This window comes from Mytilus galloprovincialis, chromosome 14 (assembly GCF_965363235.1).
Source record: "Mytilus galloprovincialis chromosome 14, xbMytGall1.hap1.1, whole genome shotgun sequence".
Classification (NCBI taxonomy): domain Eukaryota; kingdom Metazoa; phylum Mollusca; class Bivalvia; order Mytilida; family Mytilidae; genus Mytilus; species Mytilus galloprovincialis.
The window spans coordinates 5,193,126-5,219,622 of NC_134851.1; the positions used below are offsets into that span (position 1 = coordinate 5,193,126).

The window sequence follows — 26,497 nt, forward strand, 5'->3', positions numbered from 1 at the left end:
CAAAGTAAGTCCGATTTAGTACCAGTAACAACAAAATGTTAAAAATTCTCTGTTAAACTTTGAAATGATATTATAGATAAAAAATCAGAAACAAAACATCTAGTCAGAGACTCCAAAAATGAGCTAAATATTCAAGATCGATAGGTTGAAAACCGCAGGGAAACCGTCTACGCATTATTAGGTCCGGGCCTTCATACACAAAAAGTAATGTCACCTATAGTAGTAGCAAACATATGCAATCCCAAAATGTTTGTCCGGTATAGAGATAATGAACTATACAAAAACAAAAACAAATTTAGGGACTGCCCAACAGAACAACTAACACCGCCACATATGTTATGCTTGGGGTAGAGCCAGTACAAGAAGCTGTCGATCGTCTTGTTCTTCCTCTTTTCGGAGGCATTATTCAGGATCGTGCTAGCATCGAATTTATGATCATAGAAAGGCAATTATGCATGTCACCACCAAAAAGTAACAACTTTATAAATAGATTAAAAGAAATTTTGAATAAATATTGTCTACGAAAGGCACAAGAAATAATGAACAATAAACCAACAAATGAGATCTGGAAAAGGACTGTAAAAAAGGCAAAAAACATGCATTGGGAAAAACAGTGGTTAGCAGAGAAAGAAAATAAAACCACTATGCGATATCTTAAAATAAATCCACTGCACCTATCGGAAAGCCTCATCACATCTGGCATGTAGTACCCAATACAACTTTCGAAGTGAAAAAGGCTGAAATTAAAGCAAGAATATCCAACTAAGTCAGACATCACGTGACTTTTGTGACGTATACAAGTCGCCATTTTGTATCATATTGCCCCATATAAAGTGCATAGGTGCTTCAAAAATGGGTAATTTTCTGATTAACCTGACCCGTTTTCAATCCTTGATAATCAAACATATTTCTACCAAACAATGTTGGTCCTAACAGTTTAATTTTTGATTAAATTCTGTCACTGGAGAAACGTAAAAACATGTACTTTTTCTCGTTATTTTTCCGTTGACTCAATGCTAAATGTACCGATACCCATGTCTACATGTACAACAAATAAAGAAATGTCTGTCAAAAATCGATTTAAAAAAGTGAATATTTCGGGATTTTTCAAAATGGCGGATGATGTATATGGAAATGTTGCATCAAATCAAGGATCTGTATAGCATGGTAAGACTTTACTGGATTAAATTTAATGTAGAATCTCTGATGTTTCTATTATTTTCTTTGGTGATATAAAAATTTCTTAATAAATTTTTTTTAAGTGTACATGTGACACGGGAACATTTTTATTTTGACAGATATCCAGGATATACTGTTACCAGAAAATAGTTATAACAATAAAATTTATAAAATCTTTAAAAAAATAATTTTTGGCTTAAAAGATAATCAAATTAATATTTATGTATCTATAATTATTTTAAAGAAACTTTTTGATTCAAATTTTAATTTACATGGATTTTGTTTTATTTCTTAGAAAATTTTATAAACGAGAGTTCACTTAAATATGATTTCCTTTTTTTTATTCAATTTTTAAGCTAAATCCAGGCATTCTATGAATCGATATAAAGTTAACGTGCTTAAAAAAATGTTATTGTATACATTTCAACACTGAGAAACTTATAATTCGATTGCTCTGATTTCAACAGATTGTTTACCCAGTATAATATATATATATCGACAGAGTTATCAGTCCTGAATAAGACTAATATATAGTTGGGTATGGTTAATTACAAGAATTTACACACTACAATCAGACAAAGAAAAATTCACAAGAGGTCGAGAAAACGACAAGTGCTTGCTATGTGAAACAAGCCGTGAAGATACACACCACTAACTGATCATATGTACTGCCTTAAAGATAGAACGGGTTAGCCATTTGTCAGTAACTGTTCTTAAATCCTACTTGAAGAACTACACACCAGTTTGAACATTTGACAAAGTAGAGGCACAAGGATTGCTTGTACTATTCATTCTTAATCCATCAGCTACAAAGTTTAAGGAGCTATTCAATTGGAGAAATTAAACTATAAAGATTATAGTGAAGCAATTACAAGAAAGTGGAAAGGGATTAATATAAGTTGCAAAACTTGTTTCCCAATCCACTACATACATGTATAACATGTATAAATAAATATGTTTAAACTAATATCAAGAACATCATGTTACATCAAGGACGTATATGTTAGTTATACGTCCTTGGTTACAGTCTTCATATAAAACGTACTATATAAAATCAGACCAGAGACATATTATAGTATTTACTTTATAGTACAGCCCGAAGAATGCCCTCAGATTTGAGGGAATCTCAAATTTCACAACTGATTACCTTCACAGTTTGAAGTCCTTGTAAATTATATATCACTCTTCCCAATAAACTGACCACAGATGTTACATATAGATTATCTGATAAGACGGTCAATATTTTGGCATTTTCTGTCTTTTCTTGAAAAATTTCTACTACATGTAACATTATCTATGTGTGTATATTCTTCATAAGATTTTGACAATCAAGTCACTGTTTTTTTTTTATCAACTTCATGCTCAAATACAGTTAAAGGAATATAAAATAAAGTTCACAATGAATATTTTTTTTATTAATTTTCATTTTTTTTTTAAATGTTAATTGAATAGATATAGTAATTGATGTCATTTTGAAGATTAATTTTATTAAGAAATGAATATTCTTTGTAATTTTCACATTTTTTTAATAAAATATTCATGAAGCATGGACAATTTGGGATAAGAACACCCCTCCCCCCTTTTATACTCCTGATTAAAGGAAGTCTTATGGTATATCTTTGTCCGTCTGTCTTTAGCATGTCAGACATTAACATTATCTAGTTTTTGGAGAAAAACTAAAACATACTTTCAGCAGTTCTCATGAAACTTTGGTGAATTGTTTATATCTATTTATTTAAGCTCCCTTTCGCTTTTTATAAATTATTTACCCCCACATTTCCGAGTTATTGGATTTTATTCATGAAAAAGAGTGATTCTCTAGTTTTCATACAATAACCTTAAAGTGCTTTGATCATTTTTCATTAAACTTTGTTGACTGATTTATATCTATTAAGATAACCCCCCTTTTTCATAAATTTCTGGTATGACACTGAGAAGTTATTGAACTGTATTCTTGAAAACCGCTAGGCGTATCATGCGCTCTAGCTCATGGCAGTGCAGCTGTTTATGATCTTTATGCCCCACCTACAATAGTAGAGGGGCTTTATGTTTTCTGGTTGTAGCATCCGTTTGTCCGTCCTTATGTCTGTCCCACGTCAGGTTACAGTTTTTGGTCAAGGTAGTTTTTGATGAAGTTGGAATCCGATCAACTTGAAACTAAGTACACATGTTCCCTTTGATATGATCTTTCTAATTTTAATGCCAAATTAGAATTTTTACCACAATTTCACTGAACATAGAAAATGATTGTTCGAGTGGGGCATCCGTGTACTGTGGACACATTCTTGTTATGCTTAATTTTCGTTTTATCTCACTCATTTCAATGCAATACTATGCAATACTATAACAATAAAAGTGGTTTATATACATATTGCCCCTCTATTCAGTGGAAAATAAAAAGGGGTGTGTGTCCACTTCACATTTGCACGTCAACAGAATTAGGTACTATTTTAATGAAGAATATATGGATTGGTCCTGAACCTGATTGATTTCAATATAGTTATTTGAGTACACTGACTGCCTTAGAGGGGCCTGCTCCGGTCAGGCTTCAGTGATTCCCCATTTAATCAATCAAATTTCTCCCAGAAAAGGGGGGGGGCTTCGTCCCCTCTAAATCCGCTTCTGGAGTATCCCCATAATTGAAACCAAATTCGAACCATTCTAAGTATTACAAGAAAGGAAACATATAGGTTAGGGATACCTGATGAGGATAGGTGACCGTAACCGAAACACCTTTAGTATTAGAACCAAATGAATTTTTAAAGTATTTTTTTTCATTCAAAATACCTTGAATATGAGAATATTTTATAGACAAGAATATAAAATGTATTTAGTGCAGAGGATATGGAAATTAAATAATCTTGACCAGCTAACCATCTGTGTTCATTTGATAACATCAGTGGACACCAACTGTGAATGAAGCACTTAACCTAATCATTTAATTGCTTGTATAAACAATCAATTACATGGTTTCAATGTTGAATATCAGGGAAAATCCGGGCTGTTCTCTAAAATACAATATTATATGTCTCTGATCAGACCAATTTAAGGGTTGATTGGATTATAAATTGATCAAATAAGAGCAGTATATCTAATATCAAAATGACAATTCAAAGTGAAGGATATAGTAACAAGTATCAAAAGATATTGTACATATTTGACAATGTGTTAGTGCTAATAAAGTTATCTTATATCTTATCTTATCTTATCATGAAAGAATGTGTCCGTCACTGTCGTATTACAGTAATCAAAATTTAAGGAATATATTGTACAGCGAGATGACTTTTATATGGGTAATGGTGCTACAACAGTAAGTTAAAAAACTAGGTCCCTGTAAATATTCATATACCTGTAAATTATTTATATTCTTATCCTTCGGAAGTGCTCCTTAGATAGGAGGAACATACCAGTACCAGTAACAGTAACAGTGTCATTGGTTTTCCTCCCCCTACTTATATTCCCCTGCAGAAAGAAAAATGGAATCGCCATACGCGGTGTCTCCTACATGTTCACGTCAGAGTTCTTCTCCTTGTCCAGATTCAGACGATCACGATGTATCCTCTGATAATGTATACGAGTTCAGAAGACCAGCTACCAAGCGATTGGCTTCCGGTAACTGTTCAGGAACGAAACAAATTTTACCGGAATGGGTATGCAATTGGAAAAGACGAACAGTTGAGCATCATTTAAACATTTATTATGAAAAGAATTATCTGAATTGTCCTCATGATGTGCTTAATAAAGTAGGAAATATTGAAAAACTGTCCGATGGACAAATGACATACGTTTCTATGGTGAACTCTTATTTACATTTCGACGCAGAAATGCCAAAGAAGTATGCCCCACCGTATGCCTTCTATAGTCAAGATCTCAAACCAGTATTTGATGACATTCTGGATAAAGTAATGACAACACCTGTGGAAGAAGAAATACAATTTTCGTAAGATAATTGATTAAGTTTAGTGTTGAATGTAACTCTTACTGTTAATTATCTTTTAGTTTCAGATATAACAGTCAGGTACCAGGGCTGCCAAGTCTCGTGCATTTAGCGTGAGACTCACGCATGTTCATGCTTTTTTGGCAGCATTTTCCTTTGATCTATTGTTTTTCTCTTTGATCTTTTCAATTTTGGCCAAACCTCAAGCATTTGCTTCATGAAAAGTTGACAGATCTGGGGTACCTCCAATATTCAAACAAAAATCCATACCCCTTGCGAAATGCTGTTCAAGGAAACCTCATACTCTCTATACGAATTGTTCAAGAAATCTATTATGTATTCTGGACCATCCTTGTGGAACAGTTTTCCTTTATCGTTACGAAATATTACTAACATTTGACAAATGTTAATTTTTTCAAATACAAAATAACAGATCATCTATTGAAATCAACCATTTGAAAAATAATGAATATTAATTATTTCATCATGTTTATTTTTTCATAATACTAATGTATGCCAATGCCTATTTTTTATTGTTACTTTTTGAAGGTAATTGTAGCCAGTGTCTACAATGTACATGTATGCTAGCTGAATATATATGTTATGCATGTTATGCATTAGACCATCATTTTTCTCTTTAAGGTTTGCTAGAATTAAAGTTCATAGATTTATTAAAGAACTTCGAAGACTACTGGAAGTAATAGAAGAAAAGAAGAAAACATATGAAGTTACGTTTGAGGCAAACTATTCAAGGCTTCTGGGTACTTTTGCTGAAATGTGTTGTTTGGAAGCAGTGTAAGTAAAAATACGACGATAAAATCTTCTTATACTTGTTAATATCAGTGTGAGCTATTTGGCCAAAATAAGATATGCATGATATATGTGTGTTTCCGGTTATCTGACCGACCTCATTTTTTCGCTGCAATCTCAAACATTTTATTGAAGTCTGATTGAAAAAAGTGAAAAAAAATCCAGAATTTATCGTGTAGAGTACATGAATTTCCAGTTTGACCATGTACCATTTTTCAGAGAGACAAGAAAATATTTTTTCAAAATAAAATGTTTAATGTTTTTCCTACAGTACACACAGAGAGGATGTAGTCTCATACTCCCAACACGGATTCTGGTGTAACACAGTGTCACACTGTAACGCAGATTTCCCTCCCAAAAAACACCAAGTAATTACTCCCATCTGGGAGGGTTTTATGACCTGTTGATTGCAGGTGAAAGTAATAAAAATTTGTGACATATAATTACATGTCAACTATTCTCTCACTTCTTCCTTTTTCAATCATTTACTATTTAGTTTTATATCTGAAAGCTATAAAAAGGTTAATGAAATGATTTAAAAAAAATATATACAAAAAGTATTTTTAGATTGAAAATTATTTACATTCTTTCAAAATCTCATATTTAAGAATGGCAACTTGATATTTATAATAAATTATATTTATAGTCAGTTTAAACATATAGATATTAATATATACATGGTTTAAAAAATAATAGTAGTGATACAAAAAAAAAAAATGAATAAAATAATGTAGATTTATTTCATACATATTATATTTATATAATCTTCATTTATTATTTAAATTTATAAAAAAAAATTGAATAAATTCAATTAAAATATATGTCTTTATTTTCTATTAATTATACTCCACTAACCATTTTGCTAACAGGTGATGTTTTGTTTGTTTTAATTATGTTTCTTAAGTATGAAAAACCAACACTGTCAGAACAAATGCTGAATATATTTTTAATAAAGTTGTGCAGGATTCTTTAATAAAATCAGATTATAATATATCTCTGATTAAATTTAACAAATCTCACACTTTACATCATTTTTGTGATTGTCATTAATGACAGGAAACACAAGAAATGTTTATTGTAGTCATCAACTACTGGCACGCTTCAAAGGTAAACATAGCAATAAAAATCATGGTGTTGGGAGAAACCACACCAAGGTAATAAACAGTTAAGGAGTTTTAGGGTGGAATAACACCAAGTTTCTCCCAATTTCCTCCCAAGATTTGGAGAGTGTTGCTGGAGTTTCCTGGTGTGACACCAAGTTTTTACACAGTGTAGGGAGTATGAGATTACATCCTCTCTGTGTGTACTGTAGCTACCTACCCTACGTCATGTAATAGGAAACACACATATATTTTATTTGGCCTTACAACAAAATTAAAGAACTGATTTGATACGCATACTTGACTTTGTTTTGATTTACTGTGTGGTCCAAACAAACATGAATAACCAGTTTTTTATGAATTGTCCTCTGGCTTGCTTTGATAGACAAAAAAGTAAGTGAACAGTTGGAATATACCCTGACTGTTCATGGGCCATGTTGTGTTTGACAAAGAGTGTTGTTATTGTTCAGTTATAGATAAAATTGAGAATGGAAATGGGGAATGTTCCAAAGAGACAACAACCCGACCATAGAAAAAAACAACAGCAGAAGGCCTAGGTCACCAACAGGTCTTCAATGTAGCGAGAAATTCCCTCACCCGGAGGCGTCCTTCAGCTGGCCCCTAAACAAATATATACTAGTTCAGTGATAATGAACGCCATACTAATTTCCAAATTGTACACAAGAAACTAAAATTAAAATAATACAAGACTAACAAAGGCCAGAGGCTCCTGACTTGGGACAGGCGCAAAAATGCGGCGGGGTTAAACATGTTTGTGAGATCTCAACCCTCCCCCTATACCTCTAGCCAATGTAGAAAAGTAAGACTACAGTCTTTCCATTAATTGTAAATCTTAGATTTATTATTTTTATACTGATGCTTTAAAAAAGTTTTACATCTGTCTGTCCGTCCATCCGTCCCATGAATATTTTTCGTTGCATCTTTCTCAGGAACTACATCATAAGTATTTCTGAAATTTGTTTCAGGGTTTATATAAGTCAGCTATACAGTGTGATGCGTAATCAGATTCATCAGTCAACTTAACTTCCTGTTTACAGAATACTTACATATTTTTACACTACTAACATGATTAAAATTATCCTGTTGCAGTCATTTAAATTTAGTATTTGCTCTCCAGCACTTCATGTTACAGTGCTTATGTGTGTGTGATTGATTTATATATAACACTTATTTATATATTGATTTTCTTTCTTTCTAGTTACTCATGAACTTCCTGTTTACCAAATTGTCAAGTTTGGGGTATTATTAGTGGGCAGTAGCTCACAGTTTTACTTGTTTGTCTCGCCTGCAATGAAAGTCACAGAATGCGAAACATAGGCATGATAGGGATTTCAATCCAGAGGGGGAGACGTCATAACTATTTGTTTAAAGCTTTATATTTCAAAAGCAAGAATACCTGGATGCTCCATACTTTGTATGCAGATACCTTATGTTATGAAGTTTCCATCTGTCATACAAATGTATGCCCATTTTCTTTGACCTCATTTTCATGGTTCAGTGATTGAAAAAATGGGTTCCTTGCAAGGTCTATATGTCCATCAGGTAGGGTTGACTTAACCTCATTTCATAGATTGGTGTTCAAGGTTAAAGTTATGTGGTTAAGTCAGTATTCCAATTACTATAAGCAGAAGGTCAACTATATTTGGTATATGGAATGATTGTTATTTGGTGTATGGAATGATTGTAAGGTGTGTATGTCCTACTGGCAGATTTTATCTGACCTTGACCTCAATTCTATGGTTCATTGGACAATATTTAGTTTTTGTGGTTTGGTCTATTTCTCAGATACTAAAAGCAATAGGTCAAGCATATTTAATTTGGTGTATGGAATGATTGTAAGGTGTACATGTCTGTCTGGCAGGTTTCATCTGACCTTGACCTCATTTTCATGGTTCATTGGTTAATGATAGGTTTTTGGTTAATGATAGGTTTTTTGTGGTTATGTTAGCTTATCGGTTACTATAAGCAATAGGTCAACTATCATGACTATAGTTGGTGTATGGGATGATTGTAAGGTGAACATGTCTGTCTGGTAGTGTTTTTTTTTTGGGGTGGGGTGGGGTGGGGGTACTAATTTTCATGGATTTCATGGGTATAGGTGAACCACGAATTCAAAGAAACATAAATTTCTCAAAGGCTTGTATATTGTACATTATTAATACCAGGAAATCAAGAAAGTATTTTTTCAGAATCCACAAAGTTTGTACCCAAGAAATCTTCCACAGATTTTAACAGAATAGAAAATGCAGCACCAAAGATTAGTTGGACAGGTAGCCATATATTCAAAATAAAAACAACAAAGATTAGATTGGTTGTGGGTTTTTAATACCACTTTCAGTGCTCTTTTTATTGATTAAGGAAGCCGGGTATTTATACTATAGATTACCTTCTTACACCGCTTGGCCACCGAGGCCACAAAAGAGATTAGAAATTGAATTCAACCATGTTTATCATATGTATATGATCATTATTGAAAGGTAGTCACATCTTTTGATTTGTAATACATGTATTATAATAAAACAATTTAAGTCTTTGCATATCAGTAAATGTAAATAATATATTAATTTTAGGTTGTGTACATCTGTAGATCAGACCGTTTGGAAACATTTAAGAGAGCTGCAGATTACATCAAAACCAGATTTTCGTTTCTATAAATGTGGAATTCTTGAATCAGCATCAGATGTTGTGGTATCTGGTATTGAGGTAACAAGACAATAAGATGTCTTCTGTAATAGTTTTACATCATTATCAGAGCTTGAAATGGTTGCAAATATCATAAATAGCATATTACTTTTATTTCAGCATTGTAATTTTTCAGAATTTACCTATAGGTCAAAATTAGTATTATGAATCCATTGTAAAACTGTATGCCCACACAACATGCCCAATGAAAAGTCCATATTGTAAACAGTTCACTGTCCAAGTATGAGTTCTCCTTCTGTGTATCTGTCCAGCTTAATTTTTCACACAGTTTTCAAATTCAAGAAACCAAATTTTTATTTTGCAAAATGGTTTTTCACATATATAATGTGCATAATACAATGTACACAGAATAGCAGGATTGTTATGTTCCATGCTACAAAGTACTTCAAACTTCACCAAAATCAGAAAATACAAATATAAATAGAATTATTCAGAAAGAAACTGTGTATGTGTACAAAGCAATTCATTCTCCATTCACACTTTATTTTCATGTTCATTGAACCAAGAAATACATGAAATAGGGATAAAACCATAATTTGTAAAACACTGAAGCACATAACAGCTGTGAACCATGATAAATTAATGACCCAATTTGCTATACATGCTATATAGGTAATTGCTTCAAATGCCATCAAATATGGTTTATATGCTTATTGAAAAGAATCACCAGATCCCGAATTCGACAATAAATGTCTCTTCAGTGATATTAGGGATCGAAATGGTATTTGGAAGGCCATATAATTTACCTCAATTTAGGATAGACTCTTGAATTTAAAAGTCAAAATAGGATGAACCAGTGATTTTGTTTGCCTAATATTAGTGGAGAATACAGGCTTTTTCCCCTGGAGAAGAATCCCAATTTGAAGAAAAAATGGCTTAAAATTATTCCCAAAAGACAACTTTTTTCCCAAACAGTGCATTCTCAGTAGTAATTGTACATGAATACAAACTGAAAAACACTCATTTATACATTTTTCATGCATAAAATGACTATAGTTGCAGATTTGAGGGTCTGTTTATGTATCATTTCTGACAAAAAGGGGTTTTATTTCAAAGCAGGGTTTGACTCTTGAAAGGGGTCTGAAAATTGAAATTTCAGTCAAATTCATGGTTTATTCTAAATTTCCCAATTTGATGAAAATTACGCATATTTTCCCAATAAAAACAGTCAGGGGACTTACTTAAATGAGTGATTTTCTAAATCACTGATTCAAGTAACATTATTTCCATAAAGGTTGAAAGTAAGAGTTGTCTTTCTTTAATATTCACCTATTTAAGTAGTACAAAATAATCACTAGAAGAAGTGATTTAATTTTACTGTAGCTTTAAATATAGAATACTAATGATCCAGGGACTAATTATGTTTCTAAACTTATCAAAACCAACATCTGTGTTGTCTAGGATGACCATGTCATTTCAGGTGATGACTTTGTACTGAATCTAGGATAATGACATAAACATCACTTGTTAAGTATCATACCTCAATTTCCTTCCCAAAAATCACTTCTTTAAGTATCATTATTTTAATAACCCCCACTAATTTCAACACCCCCGAACAGTGAAATTTTTATCGTGAACAGTAGAATTTTATTACATAATCTGAAAGATGGAACCTTGAACTTTACAGGAAAAATACTCCCACTGCTGGGAAAAATCTGTTAAGAAAGTATCAGTTCATTATGTAAAGCCATTATTATAGCATTTTTTCAACTAAAATAGAATTTGCAGCTAAATAATAGCATCAAAGGCATAAACCTTGATACTTAAAAGAAGCAAAAAATTCATTTTTTTCAATTTTACTAATGAAAAGATATTTTTTTTAACCTATGTGTTTAAAATTTTGGTAAAACTACAAAATCACAATTTGTGACAAAACTTCAAATTTGCTACTCAAATAAGTGATTTAAAAATCCCTTATTTCAGTAAGTCCCCTAAATGAAAAAAGGGTAGAGGTAGTTTTGAAAAAAGGCAACAATATCACTGGATGAACGGACCATATAAACCGAAGGGAAAATATGATACAAGCCCAAATGAAAAAATACAAACAAGTTTGAATTGAAAACTACATTCAAACCTATGAATGCGTACATATAGGTGGTGTATAATTTTTTATGAATTGATTGACGAGCCAAAAAGTAAAATAAAATGTTGTCTTAAATGTCTAAGCTGTCTTCAGTGTACTTTTTGTTCATAAATGACAAATTTTGAGAAACATTTTTTTGCAAAGATTTTGATTTAAATCAGACTGTAGGTATAATTTGCTACTCCAAATTAATTCCCTGTTTCTAAAATTATTGTTTGCCCACCATTTACACAATTGCTGCCAAAAAACATTGTGCCATGATTTTTATCAAAACTAGATATTCACTGAGATCAAATCCTTTGTCTTTGCCTCACACATAAATTGTGTAAGCAGATCCTTGCTGGCAGGTTCGTTTTCTATTTTTCTATTGGCATTGAATTTACCAGCTGTTGCAATCTTGAAACAGGCAGTTAGATTCAGGTGAACTGTTTAGAGCTACCTTCGGCAAGTTTTATTTGCAGTTGAAATAAAAATTATGTTCTGCATACTTCTTAGGTTAAAAGAGATTTTGAAGAGCCATCAGAACAAGCAAACAGAAAAAAAGAATTGAGTGAACCTCCAAAGAAAAAGATGAGAGTTTGCAGTGCATTATCCTCTTCCTCTGTCAGCAGTAGTAGTACAAATTCAAAACCAAGGTCTACAAAATCCAGAACAGAAAAACCACAGATAGAACTTGAAGAAAAACCACAGATAGAACTTGATTTGAATAAAAAAATACTGGGACAACATGCTGGAGAACTCTTGTTAGATCTTGATAGATATCGGGTGTCTAATGAAAAATTAGCTGATTTAAGTAACAAACTAACTATGCCTGGTATGATACTCGATGGAACTAAGGTGAGAAAACATAGATATAGGAAGATGTGGTATGAGTGCCAATGAGACAACTCTCCATCCAAATAACAATTTATAAAAGTAAACCATTATAGCTATAGGTCAAGGTACAGCCTTCAATATGGAGCCTTGGTTCACATCAAACAACAAGCTATAAAGGGCCCCTAGTGTAAAACCATTCAAACAGGAAGGCCAATGGTCTAATCTATATAAAAAAATAAAAACGAGAAACACCAATAAATTACATATAATTAAACAAACGACAACTACTGTACTTCAGATTCCTGACTTAGGACAGGTGCAAACATTTGCAGTGGGATTAATTGTTTTAATGATACCAGTTTGTCAAATCCAAAACACTGCAGTAGCAAATTTAACATTTTGCCTGTTTTGACATTAATATTGCTAAAGGTGAAACATAGGAACTACTATATAGCTATTCAGTGGAAAAGGTAGACCAGATAAAATATTCTTAACTAAAGGTGATTTTGGATTTTTATGTTAGAACTCTTTAGACACAATTATTATATGGCTTAACACATTAAATGTAGATTATATCATAGGTTCCTGATTGAATTTTAATTGATAAAAGTTGTTATATTGTTTCCTTTTCGTTTTTGTTGAACCTGAAACATTTTGTTGATGAAGCGAGACATAGCGATTTTAAATTTGTTGTTGTCTTCATTGTCAACATTTACGTTTCAGTTTTTGTGTCGCCACGATGAAAGTCATAGAATGGGAGGCATGATTAATATGCAGCGGCAGCTTCATCAGCTGTTTGTATAAAGCTTAATATTTCAGAAGGTAGAAGACCTGGATGCTTCCTACCTTGTATGCAGATACCTTGTTACAAAGTTACTGTCAGCCATATAACCATTGTCCGTGACCTCTTTTTTGTTCACTTATTATGAGTAATAGCATAACAACATGGACTAAACAGGGTTTTACAGCTGGGCGAATATATTTTATCATCCTGATTGCCCAGCTGGCGACTGTAAAAAATTTGCTAGCCTTTTATATCCACCACGATATAAACTAAAACTGTTCCCAAACAGTAACCTGATTGTCTAATTGAAGCGGAAAATTTAAAGAGAGAATTTCCGGAAACCAATAAGTTAATTTTAATAACCAAAACCCAGCAGGACAACTTAGTTTTTGATGCGAAGTCACGATATGACATATACCCCTTCTCTAAACACGTGTTCTTATCACTCTTTTTAAGCTTCTACAATTATTTCATTATTGTTCAGTGTTTTCATTTAAACTGTTGAATCTGCATTGCTTGGGAGATGCATTCCAGTTGTCCAGGGAGTCATTACTAGCCTGTATTTGACGATAGCTTGTCCAAGCATCGCGATATACAAAATCATTTTTGATGGTACTGTTTGTTCAATTTGGCCTTTTATTTCATCAATTAACCATATGTTTATTTTTTCCTGATTTGATTATTGTAGGTATTCTTTACATTGTTAGAAATGACTGTAAAACATCACACAAGGTTGCATTACAATCAAGAATTGGATGAGGATGACAAAGCCACAGTTTATTATTCACGACCCCTAGACATATTGATAGAGAAGGATAGGCAAATCTTGATAGAGAATTTTATAAGGCTCAATAACATTCCTTAAGGGAATAGATGAATTAATTGAAATATGTAAGAAATGTAATATTTTATATTACTTAAAAATTTGTGTTTGATGTTATGGTTTGCTTGTAGACAAAATGTTTTTTAATGCAATGCAGAACCAAGGGCAGGTAATAATGCAGCAAAATCAAACGCTGTGTTTTCGCAATGTTGCTTATGACAAGCATCAAACATTTACAGAAAAATCTCTAATGTTATCCAATCCATTACATGAATATGAAAGTATTTGTAAAGGAAAACGAACATGTTTTATATTTTAGCAAGAAATGTACTTTGATGGTGTACAATTAGAGACAAAAACATTAACAGTAACAATTTTACTAATGAAGAATGTTTACTTTTCCATTATGATTATTAATAAATTGGTATATGAAAGTTATTCATATTACGTTTTAATGTACGTCAGGAATAGATATAAGAAGGTATTGCATTAAGAAAACACTACTACATAATTAAGAGCGAAAATTGGGAAATGGGATCTCTAGCATTTTAAAAGCCACGTTTTCTTTTTCTATCGAAGCACATGGACCCACATTTCTTTACTTTTGCAATCGACTATATACTACTTCAAGAATGTTATACGAAAATTTCAAGAAAAAAATCAACTGTCAATGATTTTGTTTATGTTGATTTGTACCAAAAAGACCAAGTGCTCGTTTTACTTATGCTGTTTCAGTGTGATAACTTGAAAACTATTCAACCAATTTTGAAATATGAATATTTTGTTTCTGGTGAAAACATGCAGTTACAACTTATGCTGAAGATGAGTTATGGCCCTTGATTGCTTTTGACAATGATGAAAATAATTGTAAGGAAAACCAGGCATTGAAATCATAAAACTTTCAAATCAGTTTTTTGTACTCATACTCCAAAAACAACCAATCGAAATGCTGGATTTCATGTTTCGAGCATGAATTTGTGCTCCGAGTACTGAGCAAAGTTTTATAACTTCAAACCCAGGTTTGCTATCATTTTAATATCCTCTTGTTGATATATTTATTTTATTATATATTTAAGCAAACAAAACCGTTGTGATTTGTATTTGTCAATTTCATAATGAGTTTGACTGTCCCTTTGGTATCTTTCGTCCCTCTTTCATTATGCAGAGAATCAGAAAGAAAGAGATTTCCAAATAATTTATATTCTAGTTTGTTTATATCATGGTAAAACAGTAGTCTTTTGTTGTTATATATTTGAAACCAAGTAACACCTTAGTCAGGTGGTGCTGAAAGGGTGATGTAAAATCCTGACTATTGAAAAAAATAGATAAATAATAAAAAAAATCTCATTATGCAGTTTCGTACTTTCTTTTTATGCCCCACCTACGATAGTAGAGGGGCATTATGTTTTCTGGTCTGTGGCTCCGTTCGTCCGTCCGTCTGTGGTTCCGTTCGTTCGTCCGTCCGTTCAGGTTAAAGTTTTTGGTCAAAGTAGTTTTTGATGAAACTGAAGTCCAATCAACTTGAAACTTAGTACACTTGTTGCTTATGATATGATCTTTCTAATTTTAAAGCCAAATTAGACTTTTGACCCCAATTTCATGGTCCACTGAACATAGAAAATTAAAGTGGGAGTTTCAGGTTAAAGTTTTTGGTCAAGGTAGTTTTTGATAAAGCTGAAGTCCAATCAACTTGAAACTTAGTACACTTGTTGCTTATGATATGATCTTTCTAATTTTAAAGGTGAAATGCAAAGGTTTTTAAAAACTTTTTTTGTTTCATATTTTAATAAATTGGTTAAAATAAATACTAAAAAAAATATTGGTAGTCGTTTGTGTGTCCTCGTTATACCTATAAAACAGGTAACTTCATGGTTCATCGGGGAAAGTGCAACATGATTATCTCCCTTTGTTCCGGAATGCTGGTGACGTCATATGTGTCCTCTCATTATGTAAACAAACAAGCATGGCCGCGAATATGTGAACGACAATACAACGATACAACTATGGACTATCGATTCACAGACGATGAACGTGAACAGATATATACATTCCCAAGGTTAAACTAACTATGTCAGTACAATCATACATGTATGAACCTGTAAGTCAGAGCTAGAGGATTGCCGGTGCTGAATCGGTAACTGGATAAAGAAGCCAACATTTTCTACATCCGATGGTGAAGATGGAAACGAAATAGATCTTTAACAGCCTGTCGGCTTCAAACTCTCATGGTGCGTAAATTAGATAGTAAAATAATGTATTTCGGCATACTTTTTGTGAGTCCGAGATTACTCTGACATCCAACGGATGTTCTGTCAGACATCGAGAGACAAGCTTGGGCCCCTCAGTTGGGCCCTCGTCACGACCCCAGTTTGTCTGGCAAAACAGCCGTTGGACGTCATAGTCATCTCGGACAAATTTTTGTAATCATATATACTGCAGCTGTCCTATTTGAGCAGTCAAATTGCATTGACCGTATATTCATATGTGATATACAGTCACTGACCGTATATCACCTTGTTTATGACGTTGACAATGTGTTTCCGTAGAGTTTTATTTATGACGTCAATAAAACATACAGGTTCGCGGAAATATTACGTCTTCTGCTCAAAATTAGGAAATGATGGTTTTTACTCTAAATACTTCATTTAGAGCAGTTATAAGAGTTGCAGTATATAAAGGATAACCATACATTGCCTCGAAATATCAATGTTATTTGTACTCGGCTCGAAACAGTTAGAAATGCTCGGCACAGCCTCGCTTTCTACCTGTTTCTAAGCCTTGTACAAATAACATTGATATTTCGAGACAATGTATGGTTATTCTATATATAAGTAGGTTGGTAAACACAGTTAATGTACATTGCGACCTTTAGCTGTTGAGGGAGGGGTTGGCAGGGAACATGCGAAATTGAGGGGGAGTAGGGAGATGGAATTGGATGGGTTAGGGAAGAGGAAAATTATCAAAAGACTCCTGCTCACCCCTCTTAAATTAAAGTTGAGATAAAAAGGAAAAAAAGGGGGGGATTTTGTTTGATTTGATTGAAAAAGAAGGCCTGAAATGGAAATGTCTTCAAATGATACTATCAATTCTTCCCTCTCTGTATGATATACATCATTACATGTACAATGTATTTATTACAATATAGTGGGTAATATAAACAAAAGCAATTGTGTGTGGTAATTTGTACAGTGAATCTACATGTGTGCACTATATATTATATATATGTAGACAATTTTTGTCATGAGTTATTGAACACCTCTGAATAAATTATATTTATAGTCACTAGTCAGTCCTAATTTTAAACAAATTTGCACATTTACAGTACTTTAATACATGAGTTGGTGAAATATCTTCATACATGTACATTTGTGTATGTCTCTGGTGTGATGTACTTGTATATATATATCAACACATGGGGAGGGTGGGTGCATGTTTGATCATGTTGATTGTTTAAATTAATTTTAACTGTTTAAGTCGTGAATGGAATAAATTAAGAAAATATATTTCTCTCTTATTTTAAATTCAATACATGATGATTGATCAACATATATGGCAAACTTGCTACAGTAAGAGACTGTTGCATTTATGCTTATTAATTTGCTTGAACAGAGCGATTCTCTCTATAAACTCCATCTCATAAATATCAAAGTATTTAGAAAACTTGTTAAGGAAAGTCATGGCTTTGTTTGTAATCAATTGCACTTTGTAACAGTATTACATTTGTAATACACTTGACACATGTACATTGTACATGATAAACATGATAAAGCCCAAGTTAATTGGGTTAAGCTCTTGTAGAGTTGATATACTTATATCCCTTTTGATTGATTGATTTTGTCCAACCCAAACAATACCTTCTTGTGCATGTTATATTATGAATACATTGTACATGGGTGAATACCTTCAAGAACTAATCCATTTAATCCAAATCATATGATTCATGAGTAAGTATATTGTAACATTGCTTAATTATGCCAGTAGCAAGTAACCCCTCATTATACACTAACTTGTACTACTTAAATGACTATATTCTTTTATTTTGCCAACACAAACCTGTCAATTACCCTGTATGGAATCTAGTTTTCTGGAAAGTTCCCATTTCTTGGTCTCCTAATGACAAACTGTTGTATTGTTAATATTTAGACAAGAAGTTAATTTTCTGTGATTAGGTTTTTAACATACAAATTCAATTACAAACAATGAATATCACTTGCATTTATTTGTGACTGGCACAGAGACTGATGCATACAGAGCAATTCATGTTCAGTTTTCATAGATTTTTATACCAGCAGCTATTTCAGAAGCACCAGTAAATGTAAATTTTGTATATAATTTCTGTGCCATTTGGCCTCTTGTGTATTGTTGTCTCATTGACACCCATTCCACTACTTCCCTACTCGAGCTATAATAAGATTACAGTTGATAATTAAAGTAAGATTTTGTACTTGATTTTTAAATCCTTATCAAGTTTCAAAAGAGTTAATAAACAGCCATATGATTTTTACTACTAAATATGTATGAATATACAACCAAACAAAAATAACTAAGACACTTTGTATAATTTTATTTTTAAAATAAGTTTTCACATGTCTCACTGAATAGTTTTTTTGTTTTCAGAAATAACAGATATTTGTCACAAAGAAGATTTACCATGTACTAGGAGAAATATATGAGTTGTGTTGCCATCAGGTGTTGTTTGCAAAATAAGGGAACAGTTCCAAGTTGAACAATTAACAAACTTTAAATATCCCTAATGACCACACAAAGAGTCAAATTATATTAACTATATTGATAATAAAATTTTATCACATTTATTCATTGTTTAATTTATTTATAAGTGGTCTCCTTTTCTTGTCTGTTTGCCTGATTTGCTAGTAGAGGTGGCTCAGCCAGTCTTTTATCAACTGCTGCTACAAATGTATATCTAAGCCACTTTTGTATGAAGGATACTTCCATAAGTTCATGCACATTACCTTTAAAAATAAAGAAAAAGAGAATTAGTCTTGTTCAATTGAAAAAACAATTTGATTTGCATAGGAACAACCTAGCTTGAATCTTTCAGCATGGTTAATAATTATGGACAACTTTCATTGGATGCCAGACTCCTAATGGATTTGTTTAAATGATAACACCATAATATGTACTTTCTGCATCATTTAGTCTCTGGTGGAGAGATGTCTCATTGGAAATCATATCTCATCTTCTTATTTCTATATGTGTTAATTAATCAGTTTCAAATTAATGTGACTGACTAGAAAACATAATGCCCATCTACTACTGTCATAGACATGTGAACAAAAACAAGAGAAACTATAAATAAAGCAGGAATGAATATAAAAATAGAAGATCTGGTATGATTTCCAATAAGACAACTCTCCAGAAAAGACAAAATATCATAGAAATTAACAACTATAGGTCATCGTACAGCCTTCAACAATGAGCAAAGCCCATACCACATAGTAAGCTATAGAAGGTCCCATTGACAAATGTAAAACAATTCAAAAGAGAAAACTGATGGCCTAATTTATGTACAAAAAATGAACGAAAAACAAATATTTAACAAATTAACAAACAACATCCACTGAATTACAGGCTCCTGACACAGAGAGGACATGACCGTATATCCCAACAACAAAAAGACTAATTACTGATCTGAGAGTACTGACAGTTACTGACAACTAATAAAAAAAAGTCTTATATATCTTTGAATCCAATTATCTTTTCTTTTTCTTTCCTAATTCTTCTTATTCTTTTTTTATGAAAAGGGGGGGGGGGGGGGGGGGGCTTGTTTAATGATTGCCATACAAAGTTGGTTTAGGTTCATTCTTAAATTCTGTAAATTGACTTGATAGTTGTATACAGCCTTGTTGTTTTATTACTCATTCAAGGTTTTATACTGACATGTACATGTACCAGGGGCGGATCCAGAAATTTAGAAAAGAGGGGGGGGGGAATTTTTGAGACCTTTTTCGGGCTAAAAAACATAAAATAAGTGTTAAATGTACTTTTTTAAACGGTTCCTGACGTGGGACATGTATATTTTAATGTTGCTGTATAGTGTAAGAGTTGGACATTTTTGATTCTTGTTGTAAACAATATTTACGCCAGGCTATTCGATGAAATTTACAATACCACCGACATGAGATAAAAAAGACAAACAAGCATTTTTATCCAAATGTTTGGTTGATATATGTTTCACCCAACAAAATTAAGGGAAGTGAGGGATTCCAAATCAACCAAAAGGCTACGAATGAGTTTGTAATGACAGCGAATTTATGAATGACGGTCGACAAATAGAGACATAAAGGCCCCATCCAGTCGGCAGATTGCAGCCCTGGTCTTGAAAAAAGTATTCAATATATCAGTTCAGCGAAACAGACATTCAAACGCCCGGCCTCAAAAAATACGCCCGTTTTTTATTCATCATGTTCATTTAATGCTATCGGCTATATTATTCTGTTGGAAATTTTCGTTTCTAATAGCGAAAAAGTAGACAACATTATTTTTTTTAATCCAGATACGGCCAGAATTTTTGTTTAAGGCAAAAATCAGAGTCAAATATCTCAGACTGCCTCCTCAAACCAATGGAACTTTTTCATCATCGGAGAGTGTAACAGAGTAAACCTTTCTGTTTGGTGGAGTTGTGAAATAGAAGTCAATACGTTCTTGTTCAATCCTGTATCGCTTTGAAGGTGACGTGATTGTTATGCTCAGACTATGCAATGTGTTACTGTAATTTGAATTTCAAAACGGCTGGGTGACGTTTTTTCGACGAACTGGTCAACACCACCATAGCGAATCCCATGTTTTGATGCGACTGTCATACAAATTAAAGGCTTAGCGCTAAAAAAAAAAAAAAAACAGGTTCAATTCACCATTTTCTACATTGCCTGTACCAAGTCAGGAATATGACAGTTGTCCATTCGTTTGTTGTGTTTTATAATTTGATTTTGCCATTTGATAATGGACTTTCCGTTTTGTATTTTCCTCGGAGTTCAGGATTTTGGTGATTTTTCTTTTGACACGATCATTAAATACCAGCGAAAAATATCTTTATTAAGTAAAGAATTGTCGCATAAAGATTACACGGGAAATGGCAATGGTCACAAAGTCTAGTAGTCTGATTAATCATTTTTCAAAAAAAAAAAAAGAAAAAAAAGTCCAATCAAAAAAGGGGGGCGTACGCCCTCTACGCCCCTCTCTGGATCCGCTACTGTGTACACTGTAGGTGAAGTACATTTTATATCATTTTTATTGAGCCTTCGACTTTTGTTGAAAAATCGAGACAGTGATCCTACATTCTGTCGGTGGCATCGTTGTCGTCCACAAATATTTTGTGGTCAAAGTTTTTAAAATATTAATTACTTTCTTAAATTGGCCTGGATTTCTACCAAACTTGGACAGAAGCTTCAAGATACAGCAGCTCATGATCATAAGATAGTACATAGAATATAGAAGTAAATTTTGTTAAAAAAAAATCCATTTTTTTCGGTATTTTACTTATTTATATATAAATAGACTTAGTGTTTCTGTCAGTTAACATTACATACAGTCTGCAGTTCAACTTTTTATATTTCAATATTTATTTGATTCATTAACTATCCTGGGTTTTTACCAAACTTGGACAGAAGCTGCTCACAATATAAAGATAGAATCAAGTGGATTTTTTAATCATTTTTTCCCTCCTTTTTGTCGATCCTGCAATTAACAGCAAAAGTAGGCGAGACACTGTGTTCCGCGGAACCCTTATATATTTTTCTAATACTATATATACATAAATGAGACAGCAACCTATCAGCAAACTATTTTTTGAAGGTTTAATGTTTTCCTGGTATATATAAGCCCCTCCCCCTTTTATAGAAAAAGATCAGTGATTGACTTTCAAACCTACCACTATTTTGTTATCAGTCTTAGAAAACATTTCAAATGCCTGTATTTGGTCTGTAATACATGAAACTGCAAGTGACACACTGGTGTTCATTCACTTTATGCAGGTCTACTATACCTTCTAAACAATGTTACATTTTACAGCCTCGAAGTTAAAATATATAGTTTAAACTGTACATGGTCCCAGTCTATGTAGATCGAGCTCCAATAAAAATAATCCTAACCCGGCAAATTATAAACACAAATGATGCCTACCCTGCCTTTATTTAAGAACCATATATGCCTTACGAATAATGAAATATATTACTTTGTAATATAGATATACCTCTATTCTAATCTCCGTCGTTTTCCTATGGCTATGTGTTCTAGATGCATACTTGGGCTGGCTCCCTGCAGGAAGGGCAGAAGTCTGTTCTTGCCGTCTTGTCATAATTAATAAAACATTTGCTTTCAGTCTTATTCTGTTTTGGTGTCAATGTGACTTTGTCATGAACGAGGCAATCCTTGCATCAATAACAAATTGATCAAAATCAAAGTGTTTGGGGTCATAATCTGGAATGCTCCGTTGAACGAAGTTCTTCATCTTTCGTGTCCAACTCTTTCGTCTTTATTGGTATATCGGAAATGTAAACAAACATAATCCCTGACCTGATCCAGTATTACAGTTGTATGCAACACAAAACACCATAGCCGGTTAACGTTGTTTACAAGTTTACGTTCTAACACATGTATTCGATACCAATGTAACAAAGGACTCATATGACGCCACAGCGAGAAGGAAATAAAGGGAGATAAACAAGGTTGGTATTTCCCGCATTTTTCGACACCTATATTTACTTGTTATTTTTAGTACCAACGAGGTTTGGAATTATTGTATAAATATAAATTTCAACATTTTAAACCTAAATTCTTGCGATTTACACCTTTTCCTCAATTTTTTTTTCTACCTTTGCATTTCACCTTTAAAGCTAAATTAGACTTTTGACCCCAATTTCACGGTCCACTAAACATAGAAAATGAAAGTGGGAGTTTCAGGTTAAAGTTTTTGGTCAAGGTAGTTTTTGATGAAGCTGAAGTCCAATCAACTTGAAACTTAGTACACTTGTTGCTTATGATATGATCTTTCTAATTTTAATGCCAAATTAGATTATTACCCAATTTCACGGTCCATGGAACATGGAAAAGGATAGTGCGAGTGGGGCATCCGTGTACTTTGGACACATTCTTGTTTGTTCTAATTTTCTGTTTTTCTGAAATCATATTTTACAGTGAAAGTTGTCTGTGTTAATGTAAAAAGCTGAAAGATATACATGTACCACATTCTATCTGCTGGAAAACATCTTTAAGTGAAATTTCATTAAAATACAAAGAATTCAATAGAAGTGCATAATCTGTAAAGAATTATGCAAATGTCAAATGTGCAAATTCTGCAAATGTGATATGTAGATTGGTTACCCTCTGCTGTTGTCTGTTCTATGGTCGGGTTGTTGTCTCTTTGACCCATTTCCAATCTCAATTTTATGATTGCCAATAAAAAATTATATTATATTGAATTCTTAGAACGTACCCACCCCTTCTCGTCCAATGAAAAGTCAGTTTTTTACCCTCTAATTTTCATAGTACATGGTTTTCCATGCACTATGAAATGCTATACATGAATGACTTTTCATTGTCAGTTAATTATGAAAGTGAACTCGTAACAACTGCACTAACGAACTGTTCAATTCCCTGAGGCATTTTTCATAGGGAAAAAGTCTACTGATTAAAGGTGAAAGAGCAATGATTAAAACAAAACATTTTAAATTTTGCAAATTTTCATACATTTTCTAATGGTACACATATTTAGAATAAACAGAAAACAATTGGGGTAAGGATATAGATAAAGTAGTATTTATTTAATTTATATACCTGACATTTAATGGATTTTTTTTTCTTTCAAGAAAACAATGCCAGACTGCTGATATATAAAGCAAAGGATTTTTTTCAGAGAAACACAATACATCCAAATTTATCAATAAAAAGTAAGCATTTAATGTTGAATGGTCTGAATTTAAATATCTATACAGAGAGTTTTATATTTATAAAAAAAAAATCAAATTTCAAAAAGGGAATTTATATAATATTGTGTTGCTTTTCAAAATAAAAATATCTCAAGATAAATAAGTATTAAATTTTACCTGAAGCAGAAGAAAAACATTTTATCCACTTGGTCCTGACAAACTATGTCAGAGCTATATCATTCCATCCATTGAAATGATGATTACCTATGTTTTACATTTAGTTCATTATAAAAAGTGAACTCTTATTTAGGTTTGAATATATTACAATGGGAAAGGATAATTTTGTAAGGTCACTCGAAAGTGTGAATATGTTCTAAATTGGTCAGACAATACTTGGTCATGTTTTATGAAGATTTAAGCCCTCGGCTTCGCCTTGGGCTTAAATCTTCATAAAACATGACCAAGTATAGTCTAACCTATAATACACTGTTATATGCGCAACTTGAGTTTTCATCATGTTCACATCGATGATAGCATAAAAATATGACCACAATTATCACGAACATGAAATAACTTCTCCGTTATCATCTATCAAAAGGTGTTTTAATAACATTCAAATTACTCGAGATGGCGTTAGTAAAATTTAAGAAGGTAATATTTCAACTTCATCACATGGAACGTTGGTTTATTATCATTCTTGTGAACAGCAATCAAGGAAATCATGACAGAAAATACATACCTGGAATATTGTATCAACTGGCAGATTTGTACTCCAGTGCCGCTGCATTGTAGCTACATAGAAATTGAAAGTTCACAATAAGGAAGCTGAAATCATCTCTTATGTCGTTATTGTTTTTAGCCTACACTTATTGTCAATTTCTTGATGTAAATCAAGATTAGAGCTTTACATATACCCTTTAGAATTGCTTTAATCCAACTATATCATCATATGCCTGCACTCTTTGACGGCGCATTAAACAGTTTGTTTTTGTTTGGTGTCATATAAATGAGAAGTTTAGCTAGCTATAAAACCAGGTCCAATCCACCATTTTTTACATAAGAAAATGTCTGTACCAATTCCGGAATATGACAGTTGTTATCCATTCGTTTGATGTGTTTGAGCTTTTGATTTTGCTATTTGATCATGTTGATTAGGGACTTTCCGTTTTGAATTTTTCTCGGAGTTCAGTATTTTTGTGATTTTACTTTTAACACGATCGTGTGCAATAATCGAATTCAAAGCAGTAAAAACCATCACTATAGAACAAACAAAATACAATCACGGAGCAAACGTTCTAGAGGTCACGGGGTCAAACTACTAGTGTAGGTTAACAAGTATTATCAAATGTTCGTTTCTATATATTATATATGTGTGTGTGGAACCATGCATACCATCTGGTGCAGATAAAGAAGTGCCGTTTATGTCATTAGTACTACTAGGTCGTAACCTTTGATGGATGAATTCCCCTAGGGGATCAGCAGCCAAGTTTCCAGTACTTCGGTCTTGCGATAAAATTACAGATTTTGTGTTATAAAAATTGCTGTTACAAAATTTTGGAAATTATTAAAAACGAAAGGAATGTATAAACGTGAGAAACATTTTTTATTTAAACAGTCAAATTTTGTTTTTAAATAAAACTTGCAATCGCACATATCTTTCTTCAATGAATGTGACAATAATCAATCAATCAATCAACTCATTTCTAATGATTGAAGACCTTTTCCGTCCATCTATTTGGAAGACACAGACGGCTCTCATTTTGTGTCAAATTCGGCCAAGAAAAAAGGTTAACAAACTGAGTTTTGATTGTATCATTTCATTGATAAATACTAAAATAGATAGAAATATTTTACATAAATGACCTTTCAAATCGGGAGAACCATAATATCAAACCACGCGTTTGACATTAATTTGGTAAGGGTAAATCAGACTAAAACAGGAAAATCTAGAAATATCACATGTCTCATTAGCCGAAATGTTCTTATTTTACGACTTTATTCGCAAATAATTTTATTAGGAAAGTCTATATATTGATAGCATTTTCGTCAGAATTCATCCTTAATCATAAAACGAACAAGGAAAATTTATGCTAATTACATCAATTCGTCGAAGTGAACCTTGAGTACAACAATGTAATCAGTGGAGAAGAAACTGCTGACCATTTCGAAAGTTCATATTTACCTGGTTTTGGTGTTGTTCTTAGTGCTTTGATTAATCATCTGTTTCTGTTTATCTTCCGTTCTTTGTTCTGTCTGTCTGTCTTTCTTTCTTGATTATACTGTAGATGTTTACTCAATTCTTCAAACAAGGTTGTGATTATACTGCAGATATTCACTCTATTCTCTAAACGAGG

At 32.6% G+C, this 26,497-nt stretch overlaps 1 protein-coding gene and 2 long non-coding RNA genes across 3 annotated transcripts; 2 read left to right on the forward strand and 1 right to left on the reverse strand.

Moving 5' to 3' along the window:
• Window positions 1-4,624: 4,624 nt before the first annotated feature.
• LOC143059628 (uncharacterized) lies at window positions 4,625-15,608 on the forward strand. The gene is made up of 5 exons (XM_076233142.1): window positions 4,625-5,119; window positions 5,759-5,911; window positions 9,618-9,750; window positions 12,329-12,670; window positions 14,122-15,608. Exons 1-5 carry the CDS (start codon window positions 4,656-4,658, stop codon window positions 14,296-14,298), a joined length of 1,269 nt encoding a protein of 422 aa, XP_076089257.1. The 5' UTR covers window positions 4,625-4,655; the 3' UTR covers window positions 14,299-15,608.
• A 388-nt stretch (window positions 15,609-15,996) lies between these two features.
• On the forward strand, window positions 15,997-19,070 carry LOC143059629 (uncharacterized). The gene is made up of 2 exons (XR_012973542.1): window positions 15,997-16,484; window positions 18,874-19,070. It is a non-coding gene; the product is annotated as an uncharacterized LOC143059629 (long non-coding RNA).
• Window positions 18,808-22,907, reverse strand: LOC143059631 (uncharacterized). The gene is made up of 2 exons (XR_012973543.1): window positions 22,469-22,907; window positions 18,808-19,229 (listed from the first exon to the last, which is right to left on the reverse strand). It is a non-coding gene; the product is annotated as an uncharacterized LOC143059631 (long non-coding RNA).
• Window positions 22,908-26,497: the final 3,590 nt, after the last annotated feature.

Bases quoted from the DNA above. Each gene is read 5' to 3' on its own strand.
- LOC143059628 (XM_076233142.1), top strand. From the start codon at position 4,656: ATGGAATCGCCATACGCGGTGTCTCCTACATGTTCACGTCAGAGTTCT. The intron at 5,912-9,617 runs GTAAGTAAAAAT...TATTAATTTTAG, and splicing joins ATGTGTTGTTTGGAAGCAGT to GTTGTGTACATCTGTAGATC. The intron at 12,671-14,121 runs GTGAGAAAACAT...TGATTATTGTAG, and splicing joins TGATACTCGATGGAACTAAG to GTATTCTTTACATTGTTAGA.